The 27,282-nt window shown below is 35.2% G+C and overlaps 1 protein-coding gene across 1 annotated transcript; it reads left to right on the top strand.

The window, feature by feature from the left end:
* On the top strand, positions 1 to 27,282 carry LOC131992176 (kinesin-like protein KIF2A). Its single transcript, XM_059357658.1, has 21 exons — positions 1 to 133; positions 951 to 1,045; positions 4,398 to 4,517; positions 6,037 to 6,091; positions 8,775 to 8,894; positions 11,359 to 11,459; positions 11,863 to 11,958; positions 13,829 to 13,883; positions 14,073 to 14,235; positions 16,781 to 16,871; positions 16,957 to 17,020; positions 17,114 to 17,205; positions 18,152 to 18,294; positions 19,594 to 19,798; positions 20,751 to 20,861; positions 20,948 to 21,015; positions 21,131 to 21,220; positions 22,820 to 22,964; positions 24,571 to 24,672; positions 25,338 to 25,473; positions 26,512 to 27,282. Exons 1-21 carry the CDS (start codon positions 73 to 75, stop codon positions 26,598 to 26,600), a joined length of 2,202 nt encoding a protein of 733 aa, XP_059213641.1. The 5' UTR covers positions 1 to 72; the 3' UTR covers positions 26,601 to 27,282.

Consider the following 27,282-nt stretch of genomic DNA (forward strand, 5'->3'; position numbering starts at 1 on the left):
GTTTCTGCAGCAGCACACAACTTGAGACAGCACACACACACACACACACACTAAAACACCCCACGAGGAGACATGTCCGGCGTGTTCGGGAAGATCTTCGTGGGTATTTACGTGGAGATCAAACGGAGCGACGGTACGTTCACACACACACACACACACACACACCGACACAGAGTGACAGACCGACACCGCTCTCCATCCGGCGGCTCCGGATGAGAGAAGCTAACATTACCGCTAAGCTAGCTGGCTGGCATCATTTCACCGTGACGTTGCATGCAAAGAAATAAAAAATAACGAATTAAAACGAGCATAAATGTATGATTTATGGTGTGGCCGGTGCTTGGAGCAGCCTCACGCCGGCCGGGGAGCGGGGCTGCGCGGCTGCAGGGCTGCAGGGCTGCAGGGCGGGCCGGTCCGTGCACCTGTGCGGCCAAAAAAAACCACACCTGCCCTCTCCTCTGCACCAGGGCTGACCCTCCTACAGCCTGGTTACTATTAGCTGCAGTGCATCAGGCAGCAGTGGCCCGAGCATCCTGGTTCTGATGGATGTCTGCATGATGGGGCCTCCACCCTCCTTCTGTCTGTCTGACTGCCACTAAAATGCATCTAATGCTTATTTTTTTACAGCACAAATGTGCAGATAAGGCTGCAATTAGCCGCCAGTTGATGCAGCTGTTGAAGTTGTGACTGACAGGGGGGGAAGCCTCCATCATCATCCATCTTGAGCCACACCCATTAGCATCTCAGTATCCACATTTAAGAGTCTGCAGCAGCCTAAAAATGTTAGATTTTATACTCCCGTCCTGCATGAAAATGATATAGCATTCAGTTCACGGCTCATTGATTATGCTAATGTGTGCCTCCTGTGATTTAAAGGCTAAAGCAGACACAGACTACAGCAGTGAGCAGGCCTTATAGCATCTCTTTCCACCCTCTCCCTCTCACTGCAGGACGGATACACCAGGCGATGGTCACATCACTGCATGAGGACAATGACAGTGTGACGGTGGAGTGGATCGAGAATGGAGACACCAAAGGGAAAGAGGTAGAGCTGACAATAACTTTTGTTTTTGCCACCTAAAGATCCTCCTCAAAATGGGCTTTTTTCTGTACATTTTGTGTGTGTTATCTTTCAAACAGTGGTGGTTCTAGACCAGTTTTACTGTGGGGGCCAAGGAGGGGCCAGTGTTTAATCAGAGGGGCACATTAGCACATGAAAAAATGGCAAAGATGATATTTAAGCATTCAGAATCTTTGAATGTCTTGAAAAAGACACAAAAATGACACAAAATGAGCAAAAAAGACACAAAATAACTAAAACAGACACAAAAAAAGACACATAAATGACACCAATGACAAAAAAAAAACACAAAATGACAAAAAAGGCACAAAAAATAACTAAAAAAGACACAACAACAGACACAAAATTACCAAAAAAAGACACAAATGACCAAAAAAGACACAAAATGACGTACAAAGACTCAAAAAGACATTCAAAAATGGACAAAATAGCCTCCGAAAAAATGTTTTTTTTCTGTACATTTTGTGTGTGTGTTATCTTTCAAACAGTGGCGGTTCTAGACCAGTTTTACTGTGGGGGCCAAGGAGGGGCCAGTGTTTAATCAGAGGGGCACATTAGCACATGAAAAAATGGCAAAGATGATATTTAAGCATTCGAAATCTTTGAATGTCTTGAAAAAGACACAAAAATGACACAAAATGAGCAAAAAAGACACAAAATAACTAAAACAGACACAAAAAAGACACATAAATGACACCAATGACAAAAAAAACACAAAATGACAAAAAAGGCACAAAATAACTAAAAAAGACACAACAACAGACACAAAATTACCAAAAAAAAGACACAAAAAGACACAAATGACCAAAAAAGACACAAAATGACATGAAAAGGATTCAAAAATGGACCAAATAGCCCTATAAGACTCCATAGAGTTAAACTATTATACAATGTAACATTCTGGGTTCCTTTTGTGTACAATGAGATATTGTTTGCTTTCAAACATGTTAATATGATAGAATATGACATGTTTTATAAGAAAAATGCACTACTGCTTGTTTGTTTCCCGCTACAAAAGCTTGACTGGGTCCAGTGGGGCGTCTGATAGGACTATTATGCATGTTTGAATGGAAAGGTCCTTTGATGCTTTTAGGTTTTAGAAAGTCAGCTTTACAAATGCATGTTATTTTGTATGAAGGTTTGTTTTATATATGGAGAATAAAATGCTCTACAACGGTTAAACCAGACCAGGAAGATACAAAGATCGCCCAGAGCAACAATGACTAAGATTTAAAGAAATCAGCATCAAAATATGTGCCGGTTTAAACATGAGCAGCTCCATGTTTCAGTGTCGAGTGCACAATAATGCCTGGAACAAGTTGGAATTAACAGACAACATGTTTGCTTTAGTAAAACTATTCTTCTAGAACAGGGGTCTCAAACTCAAATTACCTGGGGGCCGCTGGAGGCAGCATCAAAATGACCAAAAAAAGACACAAAATGAACAAAAAAGACACAAAATTACCAAAAAACGACACAAAATGACCAAAAAAGACACAAAATTACCAAAAAAAGACACACAATTACGGAAAAAAATGCACAAAATGACCAAAAAAGACACAAAATGACAGAAAAAAACTAAATTACTTAAAAAAGACACAAAATTACCCAAAAAAGACACAAAATGACCAAAAAAAAAGACACAAAATTATTTTAAAGACACAAATTTACCAAAAAAACCCCACAGAATTACCAAAAAAGACACAAAATTATTTTTAAAAATGACACAAAATTATTTAAAAAAGACACAAAATTACCCAAAAAAGAAACAAAATGACCAAAAAAAGACACAAAATTATTTTAAAGACACAAATTTACCAAAAAAAACCCACAGAATTACCAGAAAAGACACAAAAATATTTTTAAAACGACACAAAATTACCCAAAAAAGACACAAAATGACAGAAAAAAACAAAATTACTTAAAAAAGACACAAAATTACCCAAAAAAGACACAAAATGACCAAAAAAAAGACACAAAATTATTTTAAAGACACAAATTTACCAAAAAACCCCCACAGAATTACCAAAAAAGACACAAAATTATTTTTAAAAATGACACAAAATTATTTAAAAAAGACACACAACTACTAAAAAAAGACACAAAATTACCAAAGATAGTAATCAAAAGGACCTTCCACACACAACACGGTAAAGTGCCATTCATATAAAACTCACATTAAACTTTCATATCAAGGTGGGGGCCACAAAATATCGTCACGAGGGCCACAATTGGCCCGCGGGCCGTGAGTTTGAGACCTATGATCTAGAAGGTTAGTCAGTCGGATCAGGAAATATCAGCTAAGCATGATACAAAACAAGTTGAAACTTTTTCAATCAAACTGCTGAGTAGACTGCATAAGACCAAAGGAATAATGGACTTAATAATAATAATAATAATAATAATAATCAAATGTCACTGATGCTTTTCTGGACAAAATAAAAAATCCCCGATCCAACAGCTTTTTTCCATGAAAACTCTTTGCTTGACTAAATGAAAGTCTGAAAGTCATTTCATTCTTCTTTGGGGGCCAAAAAAATATTTGAAATGTAATTTAAAAAATGAAGGAAAGAAGAAAAAACATCAATACAGCAGGTGATTTCTTTTCAACATCAGTGCAAATAGTAATAGAAGAAAATACTGTGTACGACAGGAAAAAAAAACATTAACCTCCTGAGACCCGAGCTTTTGTTTGGTATGTATTGTTAGTTTCTCCTAGATATTTGATATTTTGGATTTGTAGGACATAAGTACAAAAACTAAGCAATGTCTTTGAACAGGAAGTAGTTTTTGAAAAAAAACAAATCGGTTAATTTTACTGTATAACACAATTAATTCACCAGTGTATAAAACTTTTATTTCCTTACATTTACACCCTCTCTTTGGAAGAACGATAATAAAAGTCTATTCGTTCTCAGATGAGTACTTCCTGATTAGCAGTCGTAGCTTGTTGCTAATGCTAAAAATAGTCAAACTTGCACAGAATATCAAACTACAAACATTATTAAGCACAAATAAAGAAGTTTTTAACCATAAAATCTGATCAGATTTTGTACCTGGTCCACTTTTTTTCTGGGGATAAGCTGTTGATTGACTTTAGCAAGGTGCTGCCATCTGATTTTTACACTAATTGATGTATTGTGCTTTTTCTAGAGTGTGTACTACTGAGGACAACATGTCATAGTTAAGCAGAATTAAATATAAGGTCCATAAAACCTAAAATCCACATATGAGGACGCAGGGTCCCAGGAGGTTAAACAGGCACTGCACTACTAATGATGATAATAATAATAATCTGGTGTTGTTTCCTCCTCAGATTGACCTGGAGAGCGTCTTTGCTCTGAATCCAGATGTTGCTCCAGATGAGGAGATCCCACAGAGTCCTGAGGCTCCTCTTCCTCCATCCAACGCTGCCAAAACCAGCAAACTACCCAAGGTCTGCTCCCATCAATCCCAAAACCATAAAGTCCCGAGAAATAATGTTGGTTTAAAGCAGAAACGTGTTACACTTTTAAATCTTCAGTCTGACATTGCGTCCATTATAACTGATTTCTGTTTGGAAGAGAGATTCGATTTTTTCTCTAGCAAATCACGACAGATTAATTTATCCACCTGAATCCAACGACAGTTAACGTCACTGTATATGCCAGGGGTGTCAAACTCAAATACACAGTGGGCCAAAATGTAAAACTTGGACAAAGTCGCGGGCCAACACAGACACAGAATTACCCAAAAAAGACACAAAATTATTAAAAAAGCACAGAATTACCAAAAAAGACACAGAATTACCAAAAAAGACACAAAATTACCAAAAAAGACACAGAATTACCCAAAAAAGACACAAAATTATTAAAAAAGCACAGAATTACCAAAAAAGACACAGAATTACCAAAAAAGACACAGAATTACCAAAAAAGACACAAAATTACCAAAAAAAGACACAGAATTACCAAAAAAGACATACAATTACTAGAAAAAAACTTCAGGTTTTAGGGGGTTATTTAAAAACGCCCAAAGGTTTTAAAGGCATCTTTTCCAGGCGTTTTAGGCCTTAATGGGTTAAAACAGCTTGGATAGCAGCGTCTATCATATCCATAGCGGTCATCATTCACTCCTCCGTGTTTCCATCGCACAGCTGATGGGAAACGTTGTTTCATGTCACAACGCCAGATGGATCGCTCAGCTCTGTTGAGTCGGCAGATTTAAAGGTTGGGCAACCAGGCAACTTCTGCACTGGCTTCACATTTCAGACACAGAGTCTATATCAAGGTTATTATAGTTAACGAAAACTAACGAAATAACGAAAACTACAATTGAAAAAAGATTTTCGTTAACTGAAATAAAAATAAAAACTAGAGTTTTTAAAAAAACGATAACTAACTGAAACTGTATTGGTTGGTTACAAAACTAACTAAAACTAACTAAAATTATAGTGAAAATGTCCTTAGTTTTCGTTTTTGTCAACTTTTTTCATTCATAATTCAGTGTTTCTATTTGAACATGCAACACATGGTGAATATGTTTACTGAGACTGGGATGTTTACACTAGAACCAAAATTCAAAACACCCAGAACTGTAAGAGTTAATAACCTTATTGGGGCTGAGATGATAAACCAAAGGAAATAAAGGAAACATTTATTATGACCTCTTTGAATCTGGCACCCAACATATAGCCCATTACAAAAAAACTAAAACTAACACTAAAACTAATAAAAACTAAACTAAAACTAAGCATTTTCAAAAACTAAAAACTAAACTAAAACTAGAAAACTCACTCTAAAAACTAACTAAAACTAACTGAATTTGAAAACAAAAATTCACAACGAAATTAAAACTAAAACTAATGAAAAATCTAAAACTATTATAACCTTGGTCTATATCCACTTCCCTTATACAGTCTATGCATTGCTCTACAAATGGTTTATGGTGCAGCCTTTTTTTTCATATATTTTCAGACAAAACGAATTACAGCAATACCAAAAGCTGAGAATCCTCCACGGGAGAACAGAGGTAAGTTTGCTCTAAAGACAACCATAAATTATTCTAATATGAGACATTAAATGAAACTAAAATTACACTACCGGTCAGAAGTTTTAGAACACCCCAATTTTTCCAGTTTTTTATTGAAATTCAAGCAGTTCAAGTCAAATGAACAGCTTGAAAGGGTACAAAGGTAAGTGGTGAACTGCCAGAGGTAAATAAAAAAAGGTAAGCTTAACCAAAACTGAAAAATAATGTACATTTCAGAATTATACAAGTAGGCCTTTTTCAGGGAACAAGAAATGGGTTAACAACTTAACTCTATGGAGTCTTGGGCTATTTTGTCCATTTTTGAATTCTTTTCATGTCTTTGTAAGTAATTTGGTGTCTTTTTTTTGTCATTTTGTGTCTTTTTTTTTTGGTCATTTTGTGTCTTTTTTAAGTCATTTTGTTTCTTTTGGTGTCTTTTTTTTTGTCATTTTGTGTCTTTTTTTGGTCATTTTGTGTCATTTTTAAGTCATTTTGTTTCTTTTGGTGTCTTTTTTTGTCATTTTGTGTCTTTTTTTGTCATTTTGTGTCTTTTTTAAGTCATTTTGTTTCTTTTGGTGTCTTTTTTTGTCATTTTGTGTCTTTTTTTGTCATTTTGTGTCTTTTTTAAGTCATTTTGTTTCTTTTTGTGTCTTTTTTTTGTCATTTTGTGTCTTTTTTTGTCATTTTGTGTCTTTTTTAAGTCATTCTGTTTCTTTTGGTGTTCTTTTTTTTGTCATTTTGTGTCTTTTTTGGTCATTTTGTGTCTTTTTTTAATCATTTTGTGTCTATTTGTGTCTTTTTTTGTCATTTGGTGTCTTTTTTTGTCATTTTGTGTCTTTTTTAAGTCATTTTGTTTCTTTTGGTATCTTTTTTTTGTCATTTTGTGTCTTTTTTGGTCATTTTGTGTCTTTTTTTAATCATTTTGTGTCTTTTTTGGTCATTTTGTGTCTTTTTTTGTCATTTTGTGTCTTTTTTGGTCATTTTGTGTCTTTTTTTGGTCATTTTGTGTCTTTTTTTGGTCATTTTGTGTCTTTTTTTGGTCATTTTGTGTCTTTTTTAAGTCATTTTGTTTCTTTTGATGTCTTTTTTTTTGTCATTTTGTGTCTTTTTTGGTCATTTTGTGTCTTTTTAATCATTCTGTGTCTATTGGTGTCTTTTTTAGTCATTTTGTGTCTTTTTTTGGTCATTTTGTGTCTTTTTTTAGTCCTTTAGTCCAACATAAAATGTGATTTTGAATCTTTTTTTTACTTTCAAAACACTATCATGCTCAATAAAGAATTTTAAATGTTGCAAATGTGCATTAATTTCAGAGTACACTGAGACATTAAACTGCATCATTTTCAATTAAATTCTGGAAAATGAACAGCTTGAAAGGGTACAAAGGTAAGTGGTGAACTGCCAGAGGTAAATAAAAAAAGGTAAGCTTAACCAAAACTGAAAAATAATGTACATTTCAGAATTATACAAGTAGGCCTTTTTCAGGGAACAAGAAATGGGTTAACAACTTAACTCTATGGAGTCTTGGGCTATTTTGTCCATTTTTGAATTCTTTTCATGTCTTTGTAAGTAATTTGGTGTCTTTTTTTTGTCATTTTGTGTCTTTTTTTTTTGGTCATTTTGTGTCTTTTTTAAGTCATTTTGTTTCTTTTGGTGTCTTTTTTTTTGTCATTTTGTGTCTTTTTTTGGTCATTTTGTGTCATTTTTAAGTCATTTTGTTTCTTTTGGTGTCTTTTTTTGTCATTTTGTGTCTTTTTTTGTCATTTTGTGTCTTTTTTAAGTCATTTTGTTTCTTTTGGTGTCTTTTTTTGTCATTTTGTGTCTTTTTTTGTCATTTTGTGTCTTTTTTAAGTCATTTTGTTTCTTTTTGTGTCTTTTTTTTGTCATTTTGTGTCTTTTTTTGTCATTTTGTGTCTTTTTTAAGTCATTCTGTTTCTTTTGGTGTTCTTTTTTTTGTCATTTTGTGTCTTTTTTGGTCATTTTGTGTCTTTTTTTAATCATTTTGTGTCTATTTGTGTCTTTTTTTGTCATTTGGTGTCTTTTTTTGTCATTTTGTGTCTTTTTTAAGTCATTTTGTTTCTTTTGGTATCTTTTTTTTGTCATTTTGTGTCTTTTTTGGTCATTTTGTGTCTTTTTTTAATCATTTTGTGTCTTTTTTGGTCATTTTGTGTCTTTTTTTGTCATTTTGTGTCTTTTTTGGTCATTTTGTGTCTTTTTTTGGTCATTTTGTGTCTTTTGGTGTCTTTTTTTGGTCATTTTGTGTCTTTTTTTGGTCATTTTGTGTCTTTTTTAAGTCATTTTGTTTCTTTTGATGTCTTTTTTTTGTCATTTTGTGTCTTTTTTGGTCATTTTGTGTCTTTTTAATCATTCTGTGTCTATTGGTGTCTTTTTTAGTCATTTTGTGTCTTTTTTTGGTCATTTTGTGTCTTTTTTTAGTCCTTTAGTCCAACATAAAATGTGATTTTGAATCTTTTTTTTACTTTCAAAACACTATCATGCTCAATAAAGAATTTTAAATGTTGCAAATGTGCATTAATTTCAGAGTACACTGAGACATTAAACTGCATCATTTTCAATTAAATTCTGGAAAAGTTGGTGTGTTCTAAAACTTTTGACCAGTAGTGTATATATATTTTGATAGATCCCAGTAGAGGTAAAATAAGTGTGTGTGTTTGTTTTTATTCAGCTGCAGCAGTGGGAACCACCCGGGCCCGTCCCAGCCAGCACAGCCAGGCAGCGGAGCCCCCTCCCCCCGCCATCGCTCCCCAGTCCGCCCTCAACCAGTCGCTGCTGCAGCAGCAGAACGGTAACACAGCCTCTCCGTCTGGATCAGACCTGGCACTAGTTATATCTTTTGCACTGGCTACCTGTACATTTTAGGATCCAGTTTAAGGTTCTATTAATTGGTTTTAAGCAATGGCGGTTCTAGACCAGTTTTACTGTGGGGGCCAAGGAGGGGCCAGTGTTTAATCAGAGGGGCACATTAGCACATGAAATAATGGCAAAGATGATATTTAAGCATTCAAAATCTTTGAATGTCTTGAAAAAGACACAAAATGACCAAAAAAGACACAAAATGAGAAGACAGAATAACCCAAAAAACACACAGAAGACATAACAATGACAAAAAAGACACAAAATGACCAAAAAAGACACAAAGTGACCAAAAAAGACACAAAATGAGAAGACAGAATAACAAAAAAAACCCACAGAAGACATAACAATGACAAAAAAGACACAAAATGACCATAAAAAGACACCAAATAACTAAAAAAGACACAAAAAGACACAAATGACCAAAAAAGACACAAAAAAGATACAAATGACCAAAAAAGACACAAAATGAGAAGACAGAATTATCACAAAAAAAAACACAGAAGACATAAAAATGACAAAAAAAGACACAAAATAACTAAAAAAGACACAACAGACACAACATTACTAAAAAAAACACAAAAAGACACAAATGACCAAAAAAGACACAAAGTGACCAAAAAAGGCACAAAATGAGAAGACAGAATAACCAAAAAAAAACACAGAAGACATAACAATGACAAAAAGACACAAAATGACCAAAAAAAAAGACACAAAATAACTAAAACAGACACAAAATAACTAAAAAAGACACAACAACAGACACAAAATTACCAGAAAAAGACACAAAATAACTACAAAAGACACAACAACAGACAAAAAAATTACCAAAAAAAGACACAAATGACCAAAAAAGACACAGAATGACTTACAAAGACATGTAAAGAAATGAAAATTATTCAAAAATGGACAAAAACATATAAACATATCGATTATTCTATTTTAATAACTGTTTTAAGCACTTTGGTCAACTGAGGTTGTTTTTAAATGTCTATAAATAAACTTTGACTTGACTTGACTTATTCAAGTCCACACACAGGCTCCACTTTAGATTGTTTTCTGTTTTCTGTTGTACTATAAAGTTTCCAGAGTGTTTAGTTATTTCCTGGCAGTGTAACGCTGCAGAGGTCACAGTCAGTGATGTCATGCAGCCTCACAGCTGTGAGAGCCTCAAAGGCTCTTTCAGTCGCTCTCTGGCTCGACTCTCCACTCAGACTGTAGTGCTTGTTTTAGCTCTCGGCTGTGGCTGAAATTAGCATAAATGTACGCAGATAGATATTCAGGTTTAATACTCAAAAGCATTTTGAAACCTTCAAAAGCACCTGAAAGGATTAGATTATATAAAAATGAGATACAGTACAGGCCAAAAGTTTGGACACACACCTTCTCATTCAATGCGTTTTTCTTTATTTTCATGACTATTTACATTGTAGATTCTCACTGAAGGCATCAAAACTATGAATGAACACATATGGAATTATGTACTTAACAAAAAAAGTGTGAAATAACTGAAAACATGTCTTGTATTTTAGATTCCTCAAAGTAACCACCCTTTGCTTACTAGAATATAAGACATGTTTTCAGTTATTTCACACTTTTTTGTTAAGTACATAATTCCACATGTGTTCATTCATAGTTTTGATGAATCTACAATGTAAATAGTCATGAAAATAAAGGAAACACATTGAATGAGAAGGTGTGTCCAAACTTTTGGCCTGTACTGTAGATATTCAGGTTTAATACTCAAAAGCATTTTGAAACCTTCAAAAGCACCTGAAAGGATTAGATTATATAAAAATGATATATATAGATATAAAGATCTGAGTACTTCCTCCGCTAGAATAAGGCCACCAACAGAATTAATGTATAAGTAAAAACTTTGATATCTGGACATTTTCCATGGTTTTCTTGATAATAACCAAAATCATCATCAAGAAAACCATGGAAAATGTCTAGATATCAGCTCTATGAAATTAAACTCTTATCAGCTATTTTTGTTGTTATCATTATATTTGTCCAAACAAATGTACCTTTAGTTGTACCAGGCATTAAAATGAACAAGAAATTGAAGAAAAAGGGTGGTCTAATAATTTTTTTCATGACTTTATGTGCATAAATGACACAACATCATAGAGCCTACTGATCAGCAGGGCTGGATTAATTCAATATTGACCCTTTTCACAAAAAACATTTTGTCTTGTCAAAGCAGGAAAAGCATAATAACAATGGCTGCATGCCATTACGTGAGCCAGTTCCAGGGCTCAGCCATTGTCTGGGACATTTAATGCTGAATTTGTTACTTTCAGATATATTAAAGTGTAAGTAACAATCGAGAAAATGATCATTTGTTTTTTGATTTTTAATTAAATTTGATCATTTTGCTCCATTCTTTCCAGCTCGGAGGAAATCAAACTGTGTGAAAGAAGTGGAGAAACTGCAGGAGAAACGAGAGAAGAGGCGACTTCAGCAGCAGGAGCTCAGAGAGAAGAGAGCACAGGTGAGGAGAACGCTCCTTTGTTTTTAGTTTTTATTTTATTTTTTCTTCTTTTTTTGCTGTTAGACAGTTAGATTGTATAAATTATATGTTGATTGTAATTCAATGATTGTAAATATTGCTTTCTTTTATTGTTATTAGTTTTTCTTTTCTTTTAAAATGAATAACAGAATTATAATAATCTATTGTAAATATTGCTTTCCTTATCTTGTTATCTTTTTTTCTGATGCTTGCTTTGGCAATATATACATTGTTACGTCATGCCAATAAAGCCAATTGAATAGAATTGAAATGAATAAAAAGCACACACACACACATACAGTAAAATAAAGATAATGCACAGGCTTTATTGGCTTTTTGGGTCTATGTTTAATATGATAATTTTGTTTTTTTTGTTCCGTTTCAGGAGGTGGATGTGAATTTACCAAATTATGAAATCATGTGTATGATCAGAGACTTCAGAGCCAGCCTGGACTACAGGCCTTTAACAAGCAACGACCTGGTAAGTCTGTGATTAACTTAATAATATTAATAAAACAAGTGTCTCATTTAATCACCAGGTGAGAGGACATCTAGTTCTGTCCATTTCCTCCAAAATCACCAGGCATCCAGGTGTTGTTACACATCAGAGAAGTGATTTTAACCCATAAGAACCCAGACCCAGTAATCCTTAAAAAGGAAAATAATAGGGGAAATACCAAAGTGGACCACGTAGAATACATTTCTGATGTTTTTTTAGTTTTTTTTTAATTGTGACATAAACGTTACATAGGCCGTTTATGGTATTTCTTATTTTTAAATGAATAATAATAATAATAGACACATTTTCTGCTTACAGAAACACAAATTTGTCTTTTTCTTTGCATCTCCACAACATATTTCAAAATGGTGACATTAATAGTGCTGTTGAACAATAAATTATTTTTTAGATTTGTTTTTAAGTAACAAAATAATATTAAATCAATAAAAACAAATAACCATTTGCCTTTTTTGTTTTCATCTCTATAACATATATCAAAATTTTGACTTTAATAGTGCTGTTAGACAACAAATTCCATTTCAGATTTGTTTTTAAGTAACAAAATAATAATAAATCGATAATAAATAAATATAAATAACAATACCTCATTGGACAGCTTCTCAACAAGCTACTGTAGCTGTAGATCACTAAAAAACACACTTATGTACTTGAGAAAACATACATGAACATTATTAGAACATTTAAAATGTTTGTGACACCGTGTCACCATAGGTTCTTATGGGTTAACATAGAAAATATTTAGCCAAAATAGAGGTTGTTATTCATAACAAGCTTAGTCTTTTACAGAATTTTTGTGTGTTGGCTTCTGAGATTTGGCCGCCTAAACCCCACTAGTTACTATAATCTCATGCTGTGTATTCAATTTTTGTTAAAACTTTATTTTAGATTTTAGTTGAACTCAACATTTCTCAATATACCACATACACTACTGGTCAAAAGTTTTAGAACACACCAACTTTTCCAGAATTGAATTGAAAATTATGCAGTTTAATGTCTCAGTGTACTCTGAAATTAATGCACATTTGCAACATTTAAAATTCTTTATTGAGCATGATAGTGTTTTGAAAGTAAAAAAAAGATTCAAAATCACATTTTATGCTGGACTAAAGGACTAAAAAAAGACACAAAATGACCAAAAAAAGACACAAAATGACAAAAAAAGACACCAACAGACACAAAATGATTAAAAAAAGACACAAAATGACCAAAAAAAGACACAAAAAGAAACAAAATGACTTAAAAAAGACACAAAATGACCAAAAAAAGACACAAAATGACTTACAAAGACATGAAAAGAATTCAAAAATGGACAAAATAGCCCAAGACTCCATAGAGTTAAGTTGTTAACCCATTTCTTGTTCCCTGAAAAAGGCCTACTTGTATAATTCTGAAATGTACATTATTTTCCAGTTTTGGTTAAGCTTACCTTTTTTTATTTACCTCTGGCAGTTCACCACTTACCTTTGGACCCTTTCAAGCTGTTCATTTGACTTGAACTGCTTGAATTTCAATAAAAACTGGAAAAATTGGGGTGTTCTAAAACTTTTGACTGGTAGTGTATATCAGGCTAATAATGCAGAAGACATCTAAAATATTTTATAGAAAATGGTTGAAACATCACATGGCTTCAATGAAGAGCTGAAACAAGCCGATAATTAATATTTGTGAAACTGTCTGTAATAAATGTAATAATAATAATAAAGTGGGTTGGCTGTCTAATCAGAAGTTCTATTCTAATGTCTGCACTGCAGCATTATTTGCAGCACATGAGAGGCCTGAATGTCCTGAGAGATGACCCAAAGTACAATAATTTCTACCTTTAACGTTTCAGATCGAGGAGCACAGGATATGTGTGTGTGTGCGTGCACGTCCGCTCAATAAGAAAGGTAAGAGTAGCTTCAGTCAGGTGTGTTTACACAGAAACACAAGCTAACTGTCTGCAGTCCTGCTAGCTCTTAAAGTCGCCTCCATTTCTGTCTGAACACAGTTTCGCTTACTGTTGCAAGAGTTTACACATGAACATGAATGGTAAAAATAAAGGAAAATATTGTCTTTTTTCGATTGTTACTCTTCAGAGTTGTCCACAAAGGACCTGGATGTGATCACTATTCCCAGTAAAGACGTGGTGATGGTTCATGAGCCCAAACAGAAAGTCGACTTGACCCGCTACCTGGAGAACCAAACCTTCAGATTCGACTACGCCTTCGATGAAAACTCCACCAATGAAATGGTTTACAGGTACCGTGTTCTTAAAGATTCAAAATCAAATAACACATTCACTATTATAATTATTAACCCATTAAGGCCTAAAGCGCCTGGGAAAAAATGCCTGGAAAATCTCTGGGCGATTTTCAAATGACCCCCTAAAACCTGAAGTTTTTCTGGAAATTCAACACCTACTAAATAATAGATTTTTCAGCCTCTGTAGCAGATAAAAATGAAATTCAAAAAGTATTTGAGAGCTTATACCCGTGGCTTTCATACAAAGTTGAGTTTGTTGGTCCAAACCTTCAATAAAGTTTTTTAAAAAATCAACAAACTCAGCAAATGTTACATTTGACTAAATAAAAATTCCTATGCATAATACTAATACATGCCCATTAGCAAGATGCAAACATGATATGACCATTGGAAGAAATAGACATAGTTCTCATTAGCCTACTGTAATAAAAATGATAATAATTATCATAATAATAATAATAAATAATAATAAAACATTTTATATATTGCACTTTTCAGGGTACTCAACGACGCATAAAGTAATATAAGACATAAACAGTCATGATTTCTTATATCATTATCACAATCAATTATTATTATTATTAATATTAATATATTATTAATAATATTATTATCTCCAGATGGCCACAAATCTGTCTGTTCTTCTGTGAAAATATGTCGTCTAAAAACATATTCCTCATCCATAAATGTCGGTCGATTGGTTCCGAGGGTTCAAAGTCCAGATCAGCAATAAAATCATCGGCGCTGTTTTCATCAAGATCTCTTCCGTCACTTACTGCTGAACTCCTCCACTCATAGATATATCTATCTATCTATATATATATAGATATGCCTCCACTATAGTCGTCTTCCTCCATGATTTATAAGTTCTGGAAAAGTCCCATGATGCATTGCGACACTCCCACATGTATTCTGATCATGTTCTGATGTATTTCATCGGCCAAGAGACCGAGAATAGGTGGAAAAAACTACAAATACTACAAAATGACATATCCTCTGTCCCGGCCTTAATGGTAGAGTGACGCAACATCGCTCCTGGTTTTAATGGTAGAAATGCGGTAATGCTTTCCCGCCTTAAATGGGTTAAATGAATGAATGAACTAACAATTTGTGGAATAACTGAAGCTGAAGCTGAACTGAATTTTTGGTTACACTTCACAGAGGACATTTTAATTTTAAAAAATCCCTTTTTTCAAAGTCATGATGTCACTTTTCCAGTAAAGGGGCAATGACTACACCACTGTGACAAAAGTGACTGGAAATAAAAAGTGCCACAAACTGTTGGAATAAAAATGTTTTTGAAAAACGTCAAGAATTGTTCCACATACACTACTGGTCAAAAGTTTTAGAACACACAAATTTTTCCAGTTTTTTATTGAAATTCAAGCAGTTCAAGTCAAATGAACAGCTTGAAAGGGTCCAAAGGTAAGTGGTGAACTGCCAGAGGTAAATAAAAAAAGGTAAGCTTAACCAAAACTGGAAAATAATGTACATTTCAGAATTATACAAGTAGGCCTTTTTCAGGGAACAAGAAATGGGTTAACAACTTAACTCTATGGAGTCTTGGGCTATTTTGTCCATTTTTGAATTCTTTTCATGTCTTTGTAAGTCATTTTGTGTCTTTTTTAAGTCTTTTGGTGTCTTTTTTTGTCATTTTGTGTCTTTTTTTTGGTCATTTTGTTTCTTTTTTTTGTCATTTTGTGTCTTTTTTTGTCATTTTGTGTCTTTTTTTGGTCATTTTGTTTCCTTTTTTTTGTCATTTTGTGTCTTTTTTGTCATTTTGTGTCTTTTTGTGTCTTTTTTGGTCATTTTGTGTCTTTTTTAAGTCATTTTGTGTCTTTTGGTGTCTTTTTTTGTCATTTTGTGTCTTTTTTTAATCATTTTGTGTCTATTGGTGTCTTTTTTTCGTCATTTTGTGTCTTTTTTAAGTCATTTTGTGTCTTTTTTGGTCATTTTGTGTCTTTTTTTAATCATTTTGTGTCTTTTGGTGTCTTTTTTTGTCATTTTGTGTCTTTTTTGGTCATTTTGTGTCTATTGGTGTCTTTTTTTCGTCATTTTGTGTCTTTTTTAAGTCATTTTGTGTCTTTTTTTGTCATTTTGTGTCTTTTTTTAATCATTTTGTGTCTATTGGTGTCTTTTTTTCGTAATTTTGTGTCTTTTTTAAGTCATTTTGTGTCTTTTTTGGTCATTTTGTGTCTTTTTTTGGTCATTTTGTGTCTTTTGGTGTCTTTTTTTGTCATTTTGTGTCTTTTTTTTAGTCATTTTGTGTCTTTTTTTAGTCCTTTAGTCCAACATAAAATGTGATTTTGAATCTTTTTTTTACTTTCAAAACACTATCATGCTCAATAAAGAATTTTAAATGTGGCAAATGTGCATTAATTTCAGAGTACACTGAGACATTAAACTGCATCATTTTCAATTAAATTCTGGAAAAGTTGGTGTGTTCTAAAACTTTTGACCAGTAGTGTATATATTTTCTACAACTTACACACATGGTTATTTATTGAATATTGAACACTGGATGTTTTTTCTCTTCTTCCAGGTTTACTGCTCAGCCGCTGGTTGAAACCATTTTTGAGCGAGGGATGGCGACCTGCTTCGCTTACGGACAAACTGGGAGCGGAAAAACACATGTGAGTCCTCGATTCAAAACTTTTTTATGTTTGAAAGCTTAAAACTTTTCCAGTTTTAATCGTCCTGCTGTATTCTAATCTGTAGACGATGGGAGGTGATTTTTCCGGAAAGAACCAGGACTGCTCTAAAGGGATCTATGCACTGTCTGGTCAGTGTCTCAGGACAGAAACTCTACAGTATCTTCACTGCTGCTCACTGAATATCACAAAATTAAAGTCTGTTTTTTTCTGTCCTTGTGCAGCCAGAGATGTCTTTCTAATGATAAAGAAGCCAAATTACAAGAAGCTAGATCTCCAAATCTTTGCCACATTCTTTGAGATTTACAGCGGGAAGGCAAGTATTTTTTTTTTAACATGATTAGTAACTTATTTACTCAGACTGAGTTTGTGTTGCCCAGAGTCGGCCCAAGGCATAAGCGAACTTAGCGACTGCTTAGGGCCCCGTGGCCACTAGGGGGCCCCCAAGAGCAATTCAAAAAAAATATTTATTATTCCTCTCAGATTTAGACAGGACTGAGCAGGTGATCAGAGGGCCACTGCCTATTGGCGAGAACTTTTCATTCCCCAAAAGGCATGTTGGCCAAAGTTACCATTATCACTCTACCTATAGACAGTCAGTTAGTCAATGGGGAAAAAGTCAAGCTGAGCTGGTTGACTTATTCAAGAAGTAAAGATGTTATTTGATATATATAGATATATAGATGTTTCTAAGTGATTTTATTTGTTGTTGCACTTTAATGTTGTTCTTGCACTACAATTTATTTCTGCACATTGCTGTCACAGTTTTTTGAAGCCAAAAATAATAAACCAGATGCCACTTTTAGTAAAATATATATAATATAGATTTTTTATATAATGTATTACCATTTGGAACGATGTGTAAATCAACCCTAGCTCGCTCTTCTAGTTGAATATGCTACATTTTTAGATTAAAAACCATACATATGTGACACCCTGGACATCATTCAATCATTGGCATTATTTGTATGATTATTGCATTGTTATTATTTATGTTATTAACTGGGCCACCCCCATTAATGTGTAAAGACAGGCTGACGATAGGATAATGTAAACAAGTAGTAGGTGTGTGAATGATCAGCAATCAATATTATTGACAGAAATAGAGAGCCCCACAATCTAATTCTGCTTAGAGCCCCATGGAGGCTTGGGCTGGCTCTGGTGTTGCCTCTAAAACTTTGAGGAACATTAGACGGGCACAGTAAAGCTGCTGAGCGTTCAGGTGAAACACTAAACTAATTTGTGTTTTCATTTCTAAAAAGGTGTTTGACCTGCTTAACCGCAAAGCCAAGTTACGAGTCCTGGAGGACGGGAAGCAGCAGGTGCAGGTGGTGGGGCTGCAGGAGAGGGAGGTGAAGTGCACAGAGGACGTCCTCAAACTCATCGAAGTGGGAAACAGCTGCAGGTAAGAGACGACCGCTGGAATAAAACAGCAGCAGAGCAGACGCTTGCACTGTAAAAAAAGAAAAGTTGGGTGAACTCAAAATTTCAAGGCAACAAACTTCGATAAAATTTTAACTTGGACAATTAAACTAAATGTTTAAGTTTTGTTTTTGAGTTTGCATAACTCTGAATTCAGATTTTTGTCAACTCAACTGTAAGTTGTACTAACTTATAATTTTACATTGTAATAACTTTTAATCCTTACTTCTGCTAACTTCTGCAATGTGCTGAATTGGCACGATTGTAACGCTGCTATGAAATGTCAGCTAATGTTGCGACCACAATTTTGAGTTAGCATTGATACGCTAATGGCTACTCTTGTAGCTGTAACAAGCAGCACCGCTAGCATCAGTTAGCCGCTAGCATCAGTTAGCCGCTAGCTTTCGCTAATGACTGAATTTCACCGCTTTCCTGCATTTCCCAACAAAGAAATAAGAGTTATCAGAACTATTGTCCCTTGTTGTGAACCCCAACTTAAAGATATAAGTAACAACAACTCACCAACTTGTTTTTGAGCAGACAACACTGCCCTACAAAGGCTAACTGCAGTAACTCCATTTTTGGTCGAAAATGAGTTATAACTAAAAATGAACTCCTTGATGTCTGTTTCATCTTGTGACAAAGTTTTAGATTTCAATTTTGCTTTATTTCAGCTAAATAATTATATTAAAATTGCAGTAACTACAAAAGTCAACTCAAAACCAAAGCAGACTGCAGTAAGTTCACTTACCGCTTCTAAAAAATATATATACTTACCGGTTATATAAGAATATTATAAAATCAGTTTTAAAACGTTTATTCACTGAAAACAAAATATAAAAGGTGAAAGAAGACAACAACATTGTAGTTACTGTGTTTTTGCATTACTATTAGGACCTTTTACAGCAAAACCAGAGTGCAGTTACAACATTTTTGGGTTCAAAGGTCAAATAAATCGTCATGATCTTTGAGCTTATAAATAACATCATCAATACATGTAGAAATAAGTGTCATATCACTTACCTACCTATAACACAACTAAAATAACTTTAAAGCAGTTTTTCTCAGTTTTGCCCTTTGTGTAGTTACTGCAGTTAGACTTTGTAGGGCAGAACTGGCTTCCTTTGTTGTGCTAACTTACATTATTGCCCTAAATGTCAATAATTTATATTTCCAAGTTTTACCAACTTAAATCACTGTTTTAGGCCAAAAAATACAAGTTGGCTTTTTTGCAGTGTGGTTCTGAACCTTTGGACTTCATGTCTCTTTGCGTCTCCTTCAGGACTTCCGGTCAGACGTCGGCGAACGCTCACTCTTCTCGGAGCCACGCCGTCTTCCAGATCATCCTCCGTCGGCGGGGGAAGATGCATGGGAAGTTCTCCCTGATTGACCTGGCGGGGAACGAGAGAGGGGCGGACACGTCCAGCGCCGACCGCCAGACTCGCCTCGAAGGAGCCGAGATCAACAAGAGCCTGCTGGCACTAAAGGTTCTTCCTCTCTACTGAAAGACTTCCTGTCTGTCAGGGACTTTACCGTAAAGCAGAGCTGGGCATTGGGCGGCCCGCGTGAGGTTACCAAGAAATTAGAAATCAATATCACCGCAGCAGTGCTTTTATTTTGAAAAAAATAGCAAACATTATCATTAGCACTAGAGCTAACAAGCACTTTTACTATAGTTAAGACAACAAATATAGCCACTAATATATATGACAGAATAAAATAAACTCTAACAAATCTTGTGTCCTGTCAGTCAGCCACTATAGAAGCCTTTAGATACTTTATATCAACTTTATATGAATTACTACGCACTCGTTATTATTTACCGTTCGTTTTTTCATTTAACCGTTCTACCAGTTATTTCCTGTCACTACCTTTCAAAATGAAAGCACCCGTTTTACACTGGACAACACCGTTTCAAAATAAAAGCATCACAACATTGTAAAACACCTTGAAAATGTACAAACATGAAAAAACAAGCTATATCACACAAAAACATAAATAGGAACCTTGCTGAAGGTCATTTACAGTTGTGTTTAAAATAAATGGAATAGTGTTATAGTGATTGGAGTATTTACTACTTTTTACTGCTATATTTGATTTACTCCACATTAACAGTCTCATCATCAGAGGTGGGAGGGGGATGATGTGCACAGTCTACATTGTGTTTGTTTACTCAAAAGTTTGTGTGCTTTTTGGAGTGACAGGATAAGACATGTCAGAGTTAGTCTGGAAGGAAACTAACTGTACCAATATGCCAACACTTTGGCTTTGAATCCTCACATTCCAGAAACTGGAATCTGCAAATATTTAATTAAGGATTTTCTTGCAACTACTGTGCTGCTCTCCACATCCACTGATTATGTACCTGTCTGTCTGTCTGTCTGTCCGTCCGTCCGTCCGTCTGTCTCTCTGTCTGTCTGTCTGTCTGTCTGTGTGCAGGAGTGCATTCGAGCGTTGGGCAGGAACAAACCTCACACTCCGTTCAGAGCCAGCAAGTTAACCCAAGTGCTGCGAGACTCGTTCATCGGAGAAAACTCCAGAACCTGCATGGTGAGACTGAAGCTGAGCTGAGTTTCCTGTTCCTGCTGCTGACGGAGGAACTAACTCTTTAACTCTCTGGATGTTTTCCTGCACAGATTGCAACCATCTCTCCTGGGATGGCGTCATGTGAAAACACCTTGAATACGCTAAGATACGCCAACAGGTAAAACGGATTTTTGGTTTTTGTTTGTTTTATAAAGCTTTAAATGAAATGAATGTGAGAACAGTTGCACAACATAACTGGACCCTCTTCTTCTCTTCTTCCTGCCATGTTTCAGAGTAAAGGAGTTTGGGATTAGTCCCTCAGATATTCCCTTCTCTCAGAGCGGGGGAGGAGGGGGGCGCTCTGAGCTCTCTCCTACTTATGAGTACGATCCATTTATACAAGTTACCACCACATTACCACATCACTCATTGACTTTTTTGTTGCTTCCTGTCCATTCAGAAGTTACGCCAAGTCACTTAGAGCCACAGAAAGTATATTTTAGTTCAAGGCTGATAAATCTAATACACTGCAAAAAAGCCAACTTGTATTTTTTGGCCTAAAACAGTGATTTAAGTTGGTTTAACTTGGAAATATAAATTATTGACATTTAGGGCAATAATGTAAGTTAGCACAACAAAGGAAGCCAGTTGTCTGCTCAAAAACAAGTTGGTGAGTTGTTGTTACTTATATCTTTAAGTTGGGGTTCACAACAAGGGACAATAGTTCTGATAACTCTTATTTCTTTGTTGGGAAATGCGGGAAAGCGGCGAAAGCTAGTGGCTAACTGATGCTAGCGGCTAACTGATGCTAGCGGCGCTGCTTGTTACAGCTACAAGAGTAGCCATTAGCGTATCAATGCTAACTCAAAATTGTGGTCGCAACATTAGCTGACATTTCATAGCAGCGTTACAATCGTGCCAATTCAGCACATTGCAGAAGTTAGCAGAAGTAAGGATTAAAAGTTATTACAATGTAAAATTATAAGTTGGTACAACTTACAATTGAGTTGACAAAAATCTGAATTCAGAGTTGAGCAAACTCAAAAACAAAACTTAAAATATTTAGTTTAATTGTCCAACTTGGAATTTTATCGAAGTTTGTTGCCTTGAAATTTTGAGTTCACCCAACTTTTCTTTTTTTGCTGTGTACAAAAGGCTAAACTGCATGTAATGTCATTATCAATATACTGTTTACATGTTAATATCAGGTGTGAATGGGGCTGATAGATTCCTTAAATCTGAGTTTAACATAAGGTTCATATAGGCATGACTTTGTGACACCACAGCTAGTTTGGAGCCAAATGTGGTCAGGTTTGAAACTTTAAAAATTTTTTTTTTTCATTGAGGGAAAGTAACTTGATGTCAAAATCTCAAGATTTTATTATTTATTTTAAGATTGCGACATGCAGAAGGGGGCTGGGGGTTGAAAATTAGTTATTATTCCAAGCTGAGTATCTTGGAAGAAGTCTGAAGGAGATATTTAAAGATAACAACTTACTAGAAAGCCACCAAACTCATGACTGTGGCCCCAAACATATGTTCAGTATATCTTACAGTAGGATGATACATTTACATTTAGTCATTTAGCAGACGCTTTTATCCAAAGCGACTTACAGGAAGAGTAAAAACAAACAATCAAGGTATAGTGCAATAATAATTAGTGCATCAATAAGTGCTAGTGACAGTTCTTTGAGGACTAGAATTATCGTGATGATAATGCCTCTGACTTTTTGTTGTTGTTTTAATTTTGCATTGACAGCTTTTTCCCCCAATCAGTTGTTATTTATTTTAAGCCTGCTTTTATTTTCCAGGTTTGATTTCCTGTGAACCTGCATGGAATCCGTCTGTGTTTACTTTTATTCCCTGGCATGTTTTCAGCATTTCCACCAGCAACATATCTGCATATTGCATGTTAACTACCAGCCACTCTGCTGCCTCTGATAGCTCAGCTGGAGTTATAAACTGTCCTGTTGTGATTTCAGAGTGAAGGAGCTCAGCGTGGACCCTGCAGCAGCCATAGACATCCGTCAGGGAGGACACATCAACCAGCTGGAGGTGCTGGAGGCTCAGTGGGGAGTCGGGAGTTCTCCTCAGAGAGACGATCTCAAGCTGCTCTGTGAACAGAATGTAAGAACAGTAATAGTCTAGACCATGGGTCTCAAACTCGCGGCCCGCGGGCCAATTGCGGCCCTCAAGACGATATTTTGTGGCCCTCACCTTTTTATTTAATTTATTTTAAGTTTTATTTAAATGGCAGTTTACCGTGTTGTGTGTGGAAGGTCCCTTTATTGCGCAAGCTGGAGCTTTGTTTCACTTGTTTCTATGACGACGTTAACAAAAAGAGTGTCTTTTTGGTACTTTTTTTGTCTTTTTTTTTTAGTAATTTTGTGTCTTTTTGGTAATTTTGTGTCTTTTTTGGTAATTTTGTGTCTTTTTCTAGTAATTTTGTGTCTTTTTAAGTAATTTTGTGTATTTTTTGGGTCATTTTGTGTCTTTTATTGGTCATTTTGTATCTTTTGTGAGTAATTTAGTTTTTTCTGTCATTTTGTGTCTTTTTCTTAGTAATTTAGTGTCTTTTTTGGTAATTTTGTGTCTTTTTTAAGTAATTTAGTTTTTCTGTCATTTTGTGTCTTTTTCTTAGTAATTTAGTCGTTTTTTTGGTAATTTTGTGTCTTTTTTGAGTAATTTAGTTTTTTTTCTGTCATTTTGTGTCTTTTTCTTAGTAATTTAGTGTCGTTTTTTGGTAATTTTGTGTCTTTTTTGAGTAATTTAGTTTTTTTTCTGTCATTTTGTGTCTTTTTCTTAGTAATTTAGTGTCTTTTTTTGGTCATTTTGTGTCTTTTTTAAGTAATTTTTGTCTTTTTTTGGTCGTTTTGATACTGCCTCAGCGGCCCCCAGGTAATTTGAGTTTGAGACCCCTGGTCTAGACGGATTTCAGAATAAAGGCCTCCTATAAGAAGTGAGGAGCATTTATGGGTACAAGTCAGGAACCGGCCTACCTTACATATCTCAAGGGTGCTGAGTCCAAAAAAATGGTTCCCAAGCGAAATTTTGAGTTTTTCACCTTCTAATTTGTATCAAATGGCCACCAAATTGCCCATCTTGCACAGTGATTGGACCATTTCCCCTTAGTTTTTTTGTAAGTAGGCAGTCAAAGATGAGGAAATTAAGTTTCTGGATCTATAGTCTAGAGTCAGAGCAAGGATATAGTGGAGGCTCAGTGTCTTTTTTATGTATATTTATATATATGTATGCAAAATACCAACTGGAACATTTAAAAGTGATTGATTGAATATTTATGTCGGCCTTAAAAAAACCACGCAACTAATGCTTAATTTCACCTTAAAAGTTGGTATTTTGCATATATATAAATATACATAAAAAAGGCACTGAGCCTCCACTATATCCTTGCTCTGACTCTAGACTATAGATCCAGAAAATTAATTTCCTCATCTTTGATTGCCTACTTACAAAAAACTAAGGGGAAATGGTCCAACGACCAACGGCCGCCATATTGATATGCAAATGAGAAGGTCAAAAACTCAAAATTTCGCTTGGGAACCATTTTTTTTTGGATTCAGCACCCTTGAAATAAGTAAAGTAGGCCAGTTCCTGACTTGTACCCATAAATGCTCCTCACTTTCACTTTTTGGACAATTCCGTATTAACTCATTGACTGATGATGCCTTACATCTGCCTGATGTAAAAACCAACATGGCCGTTCTGTCTGCAGGAGGAGGAAGTTTCCCCGCAGCTCTTCACTTTCCATGAAGCCGTCTCTCAGCTGGTGGAGATGGAGGAGCAGGTTCTGGAGGACCACAGGGCAGTTTTCCAGGTACAGTCCAAGACTTCAGGAATGAAGGCAACTCAGAAAAGTCAGAGGGACTCACGCAAAGTGTGCAACTTCTTCGATCAAATGTGTAAAACATGGGTCCAATTCTAATGTCTATTTTAGTTTAAATTTAAGGCAAGGCAAGTTTATTTATATAGCACGATTCGGACACAGGGCCATTCAAAGTGCTTTACAGGGGCAAGATTAAAATACATAAAACACATTAGAAGACATTTAAAAGCGAATTTTTTAAAAAAAAGTGAATGAATAAAACATTTAAGAGCGAATGAATAAAAATTACAGGTTAAAATGGAAACGGAAAAGTCTTCAGACTTGATTTAAAAGAGCTGAGAGTTGCAGCAGACCGCAAGTTCTCTGGGAGTTTGTTCCAGAGATTTGGTGCATAAAAACTAAACACTGCTTCACCTTGTCTAGTCCTACTGTTACACTGTTACAGTAGTCAAGTCTACTAAAGATAAATGCATGGACAAGTTTTTCTAAATCTTGCTGAGACATAAGCCCTTTAATTCTTGATGTGTTTTTAAGGTGGTAATAGGCTGACTTATTAATTGATTTAATGTGTTTTTTGAAATTCAATTAAGGCCGATATGTATTCCTGCTCTCTTTATGTCTTGCATTATGAAGGAGGTGTTCATTTGTCTTTTCAGGAGTCGATTCGCTGGCTGGAAGACGAGAAGGTGCTCCTGGAGATGACGGAGGAGGTGGACTACGACGTCGAGTCTTTTGCAACTCAACTCGAACAAATCCTGGATCAGAAGATCGACATTCTCACCGAGCTGAGAGGTAAAACTCTTCTGTCCTGTTGGTAATGTAAAAACCCTTCATGTTCATTTAATAACCTCATTTAACACGTGGGCCTCCTGACTAAATACTTACACTTTTAGGTAACGCTTTATATTAACCCTCCTGTCGTCCTTCCGGGTTAAATTGACCCAATCTGTTTTGACTATTCCTTCTTTCCTCCCTCCTCCTGCCTTCCTCTCTTCTTTCCTCCTTACTTCCTTCTTTCCTCCCTCCTCTATCCTCCGTCCTTCTTTCCTTCCCTCGCCCCTCCTTTCTTTCTTTCCTTCCTTTCCTTTCCTCGCTCCTTCCCTTCTTTTCTTTCCTCCTTCCGCTATCTCCTTTCCTTTCTCTCTTCTTTCCTTCCTCCTGATTTCCTCTCCTTTCCTCCTTCCTTCCTTCTTTCATCCCTCCCGCTTCCATTCCTTCCTCTATCCTCCTTCCTTCTTCCCTTCCCTCACCCCCCCTTTCCTTCCCTCCTTTCTTTTTTTAGTCATTTTGTGTCTTTTTTGGTCATTTTGTGTCTTTTTTTAGTCATTTTAGTGTCTTTTTTTGTCATTTTGTGTCTTTTTTTGGTCATTTTGTGTCTTTTTTTGGTCATTTTGTGTCTTTTTTTAGTCATTTTGGTGTCTTTTTTGGTCATTTTGTGTCTTTTTTTGGTCATTTTGTGTCTTTTTTTGGTCATTTTGTGTCTTTTTTTAGTCATTTTGTGTCTTTTTGGTCATTTTGTCTTTTTTTGGTCATTTTGTGTCTTTTTTTGGTCATTTTGTGTCTTTTTTGGTCATTTTGTGTCTTTTTTGGTCATTTTGTGTCTTTTTTTAGTCATTTTGTGTCTTTTTTGGTCATTTTGTGTCTTTTTTTGTCATTTTGTGTCTTTTTTTTGTCATTTTGTGTATTTTTTCTAGTCATTTTGTGTCTTTTTTTGGCCATTTTGTGTCTTTTTTTACTCAGTTTGTGTCTTTTTTTAGTCATTTTGTCTCTCCAATACTTGTTACTTAGTTTCCTCCACTAATTTAATGTTCTCTCTCTCTTTTCTTTCAGATAAAGTCAAGTCTTTCCGTTCTGCCCTGCAGGAAGAGGAGCAAGCTAGCCAACAGATCACCCCGAAGAGGCCTCTCAGGCCACTATAGACCCATAAAATATGAGATTTCACTGTAATATTGACTGGAGAAAGGTGAAGGAGGTCAAGAGCTGATTGAGCTCGGCTGTGATTTTACGACTTACTGTCTTCTGTGCGTTTGGTCTCTCCTCCACCTCTTTGCTGTACAGGCTGCTGTGGTTCCCATCATGCATCCGTCCATCCGTTGAAAAAACCAAAGAGCAGGCCGTCGTTGCTCTTCCATCCTCCTGTCAAGTGTATTTACAAGAAAATTTGTATGTGTAATAAGTCACAAGTGCTTTCATTTTAAAAACAAAAAAAGGTGAATAATTATTTGTTTTAAATACATTTTTATATAGTCAAATCATAGCTTATAATCACTTTGGCCAATTTTATAAACAACTTTTTTGCCATTTTGTGCAATATTTGGAGGGTTTTATTCCTGTTTGTCCCCTTGTTTCAGCTCAGGGGTGAGCAGGGCATGTCGAGTCGAGTTTGTGTGTAAAATGAGCCACTGTGTGTTTGTGTTGATACTGTATGTAATATATGTTTGACTGAGAGAAAGCTTCAATCACAAATCTAACCGTGCATTATGATAATTGAACTAATGGGGGCACTGTAATCACAGACTAAGCAACTGATTCAGAGCGTCCCAAACAACGATTACTGAAACAGTAATTTTTCATTTGCCAAAATAAAGAAACTCTACTTCT

Source organism: Centropristis striata, chromosome 19 (genome assembly GCF_030273125.1).
Source record: "Centropristis striata isolate RG_2023a ecotype Rhode Island chromosome 19, C.striata_1.0, whole genome shotgun sequence".
In the NCBI taxonomy this organism is placed as follows: domain Eukaryota; kingdom Metazoa; phylum Chordata; class Actinopteri; order Perciformes; family Serranidae; genus Centropristis; species Centropristis striata.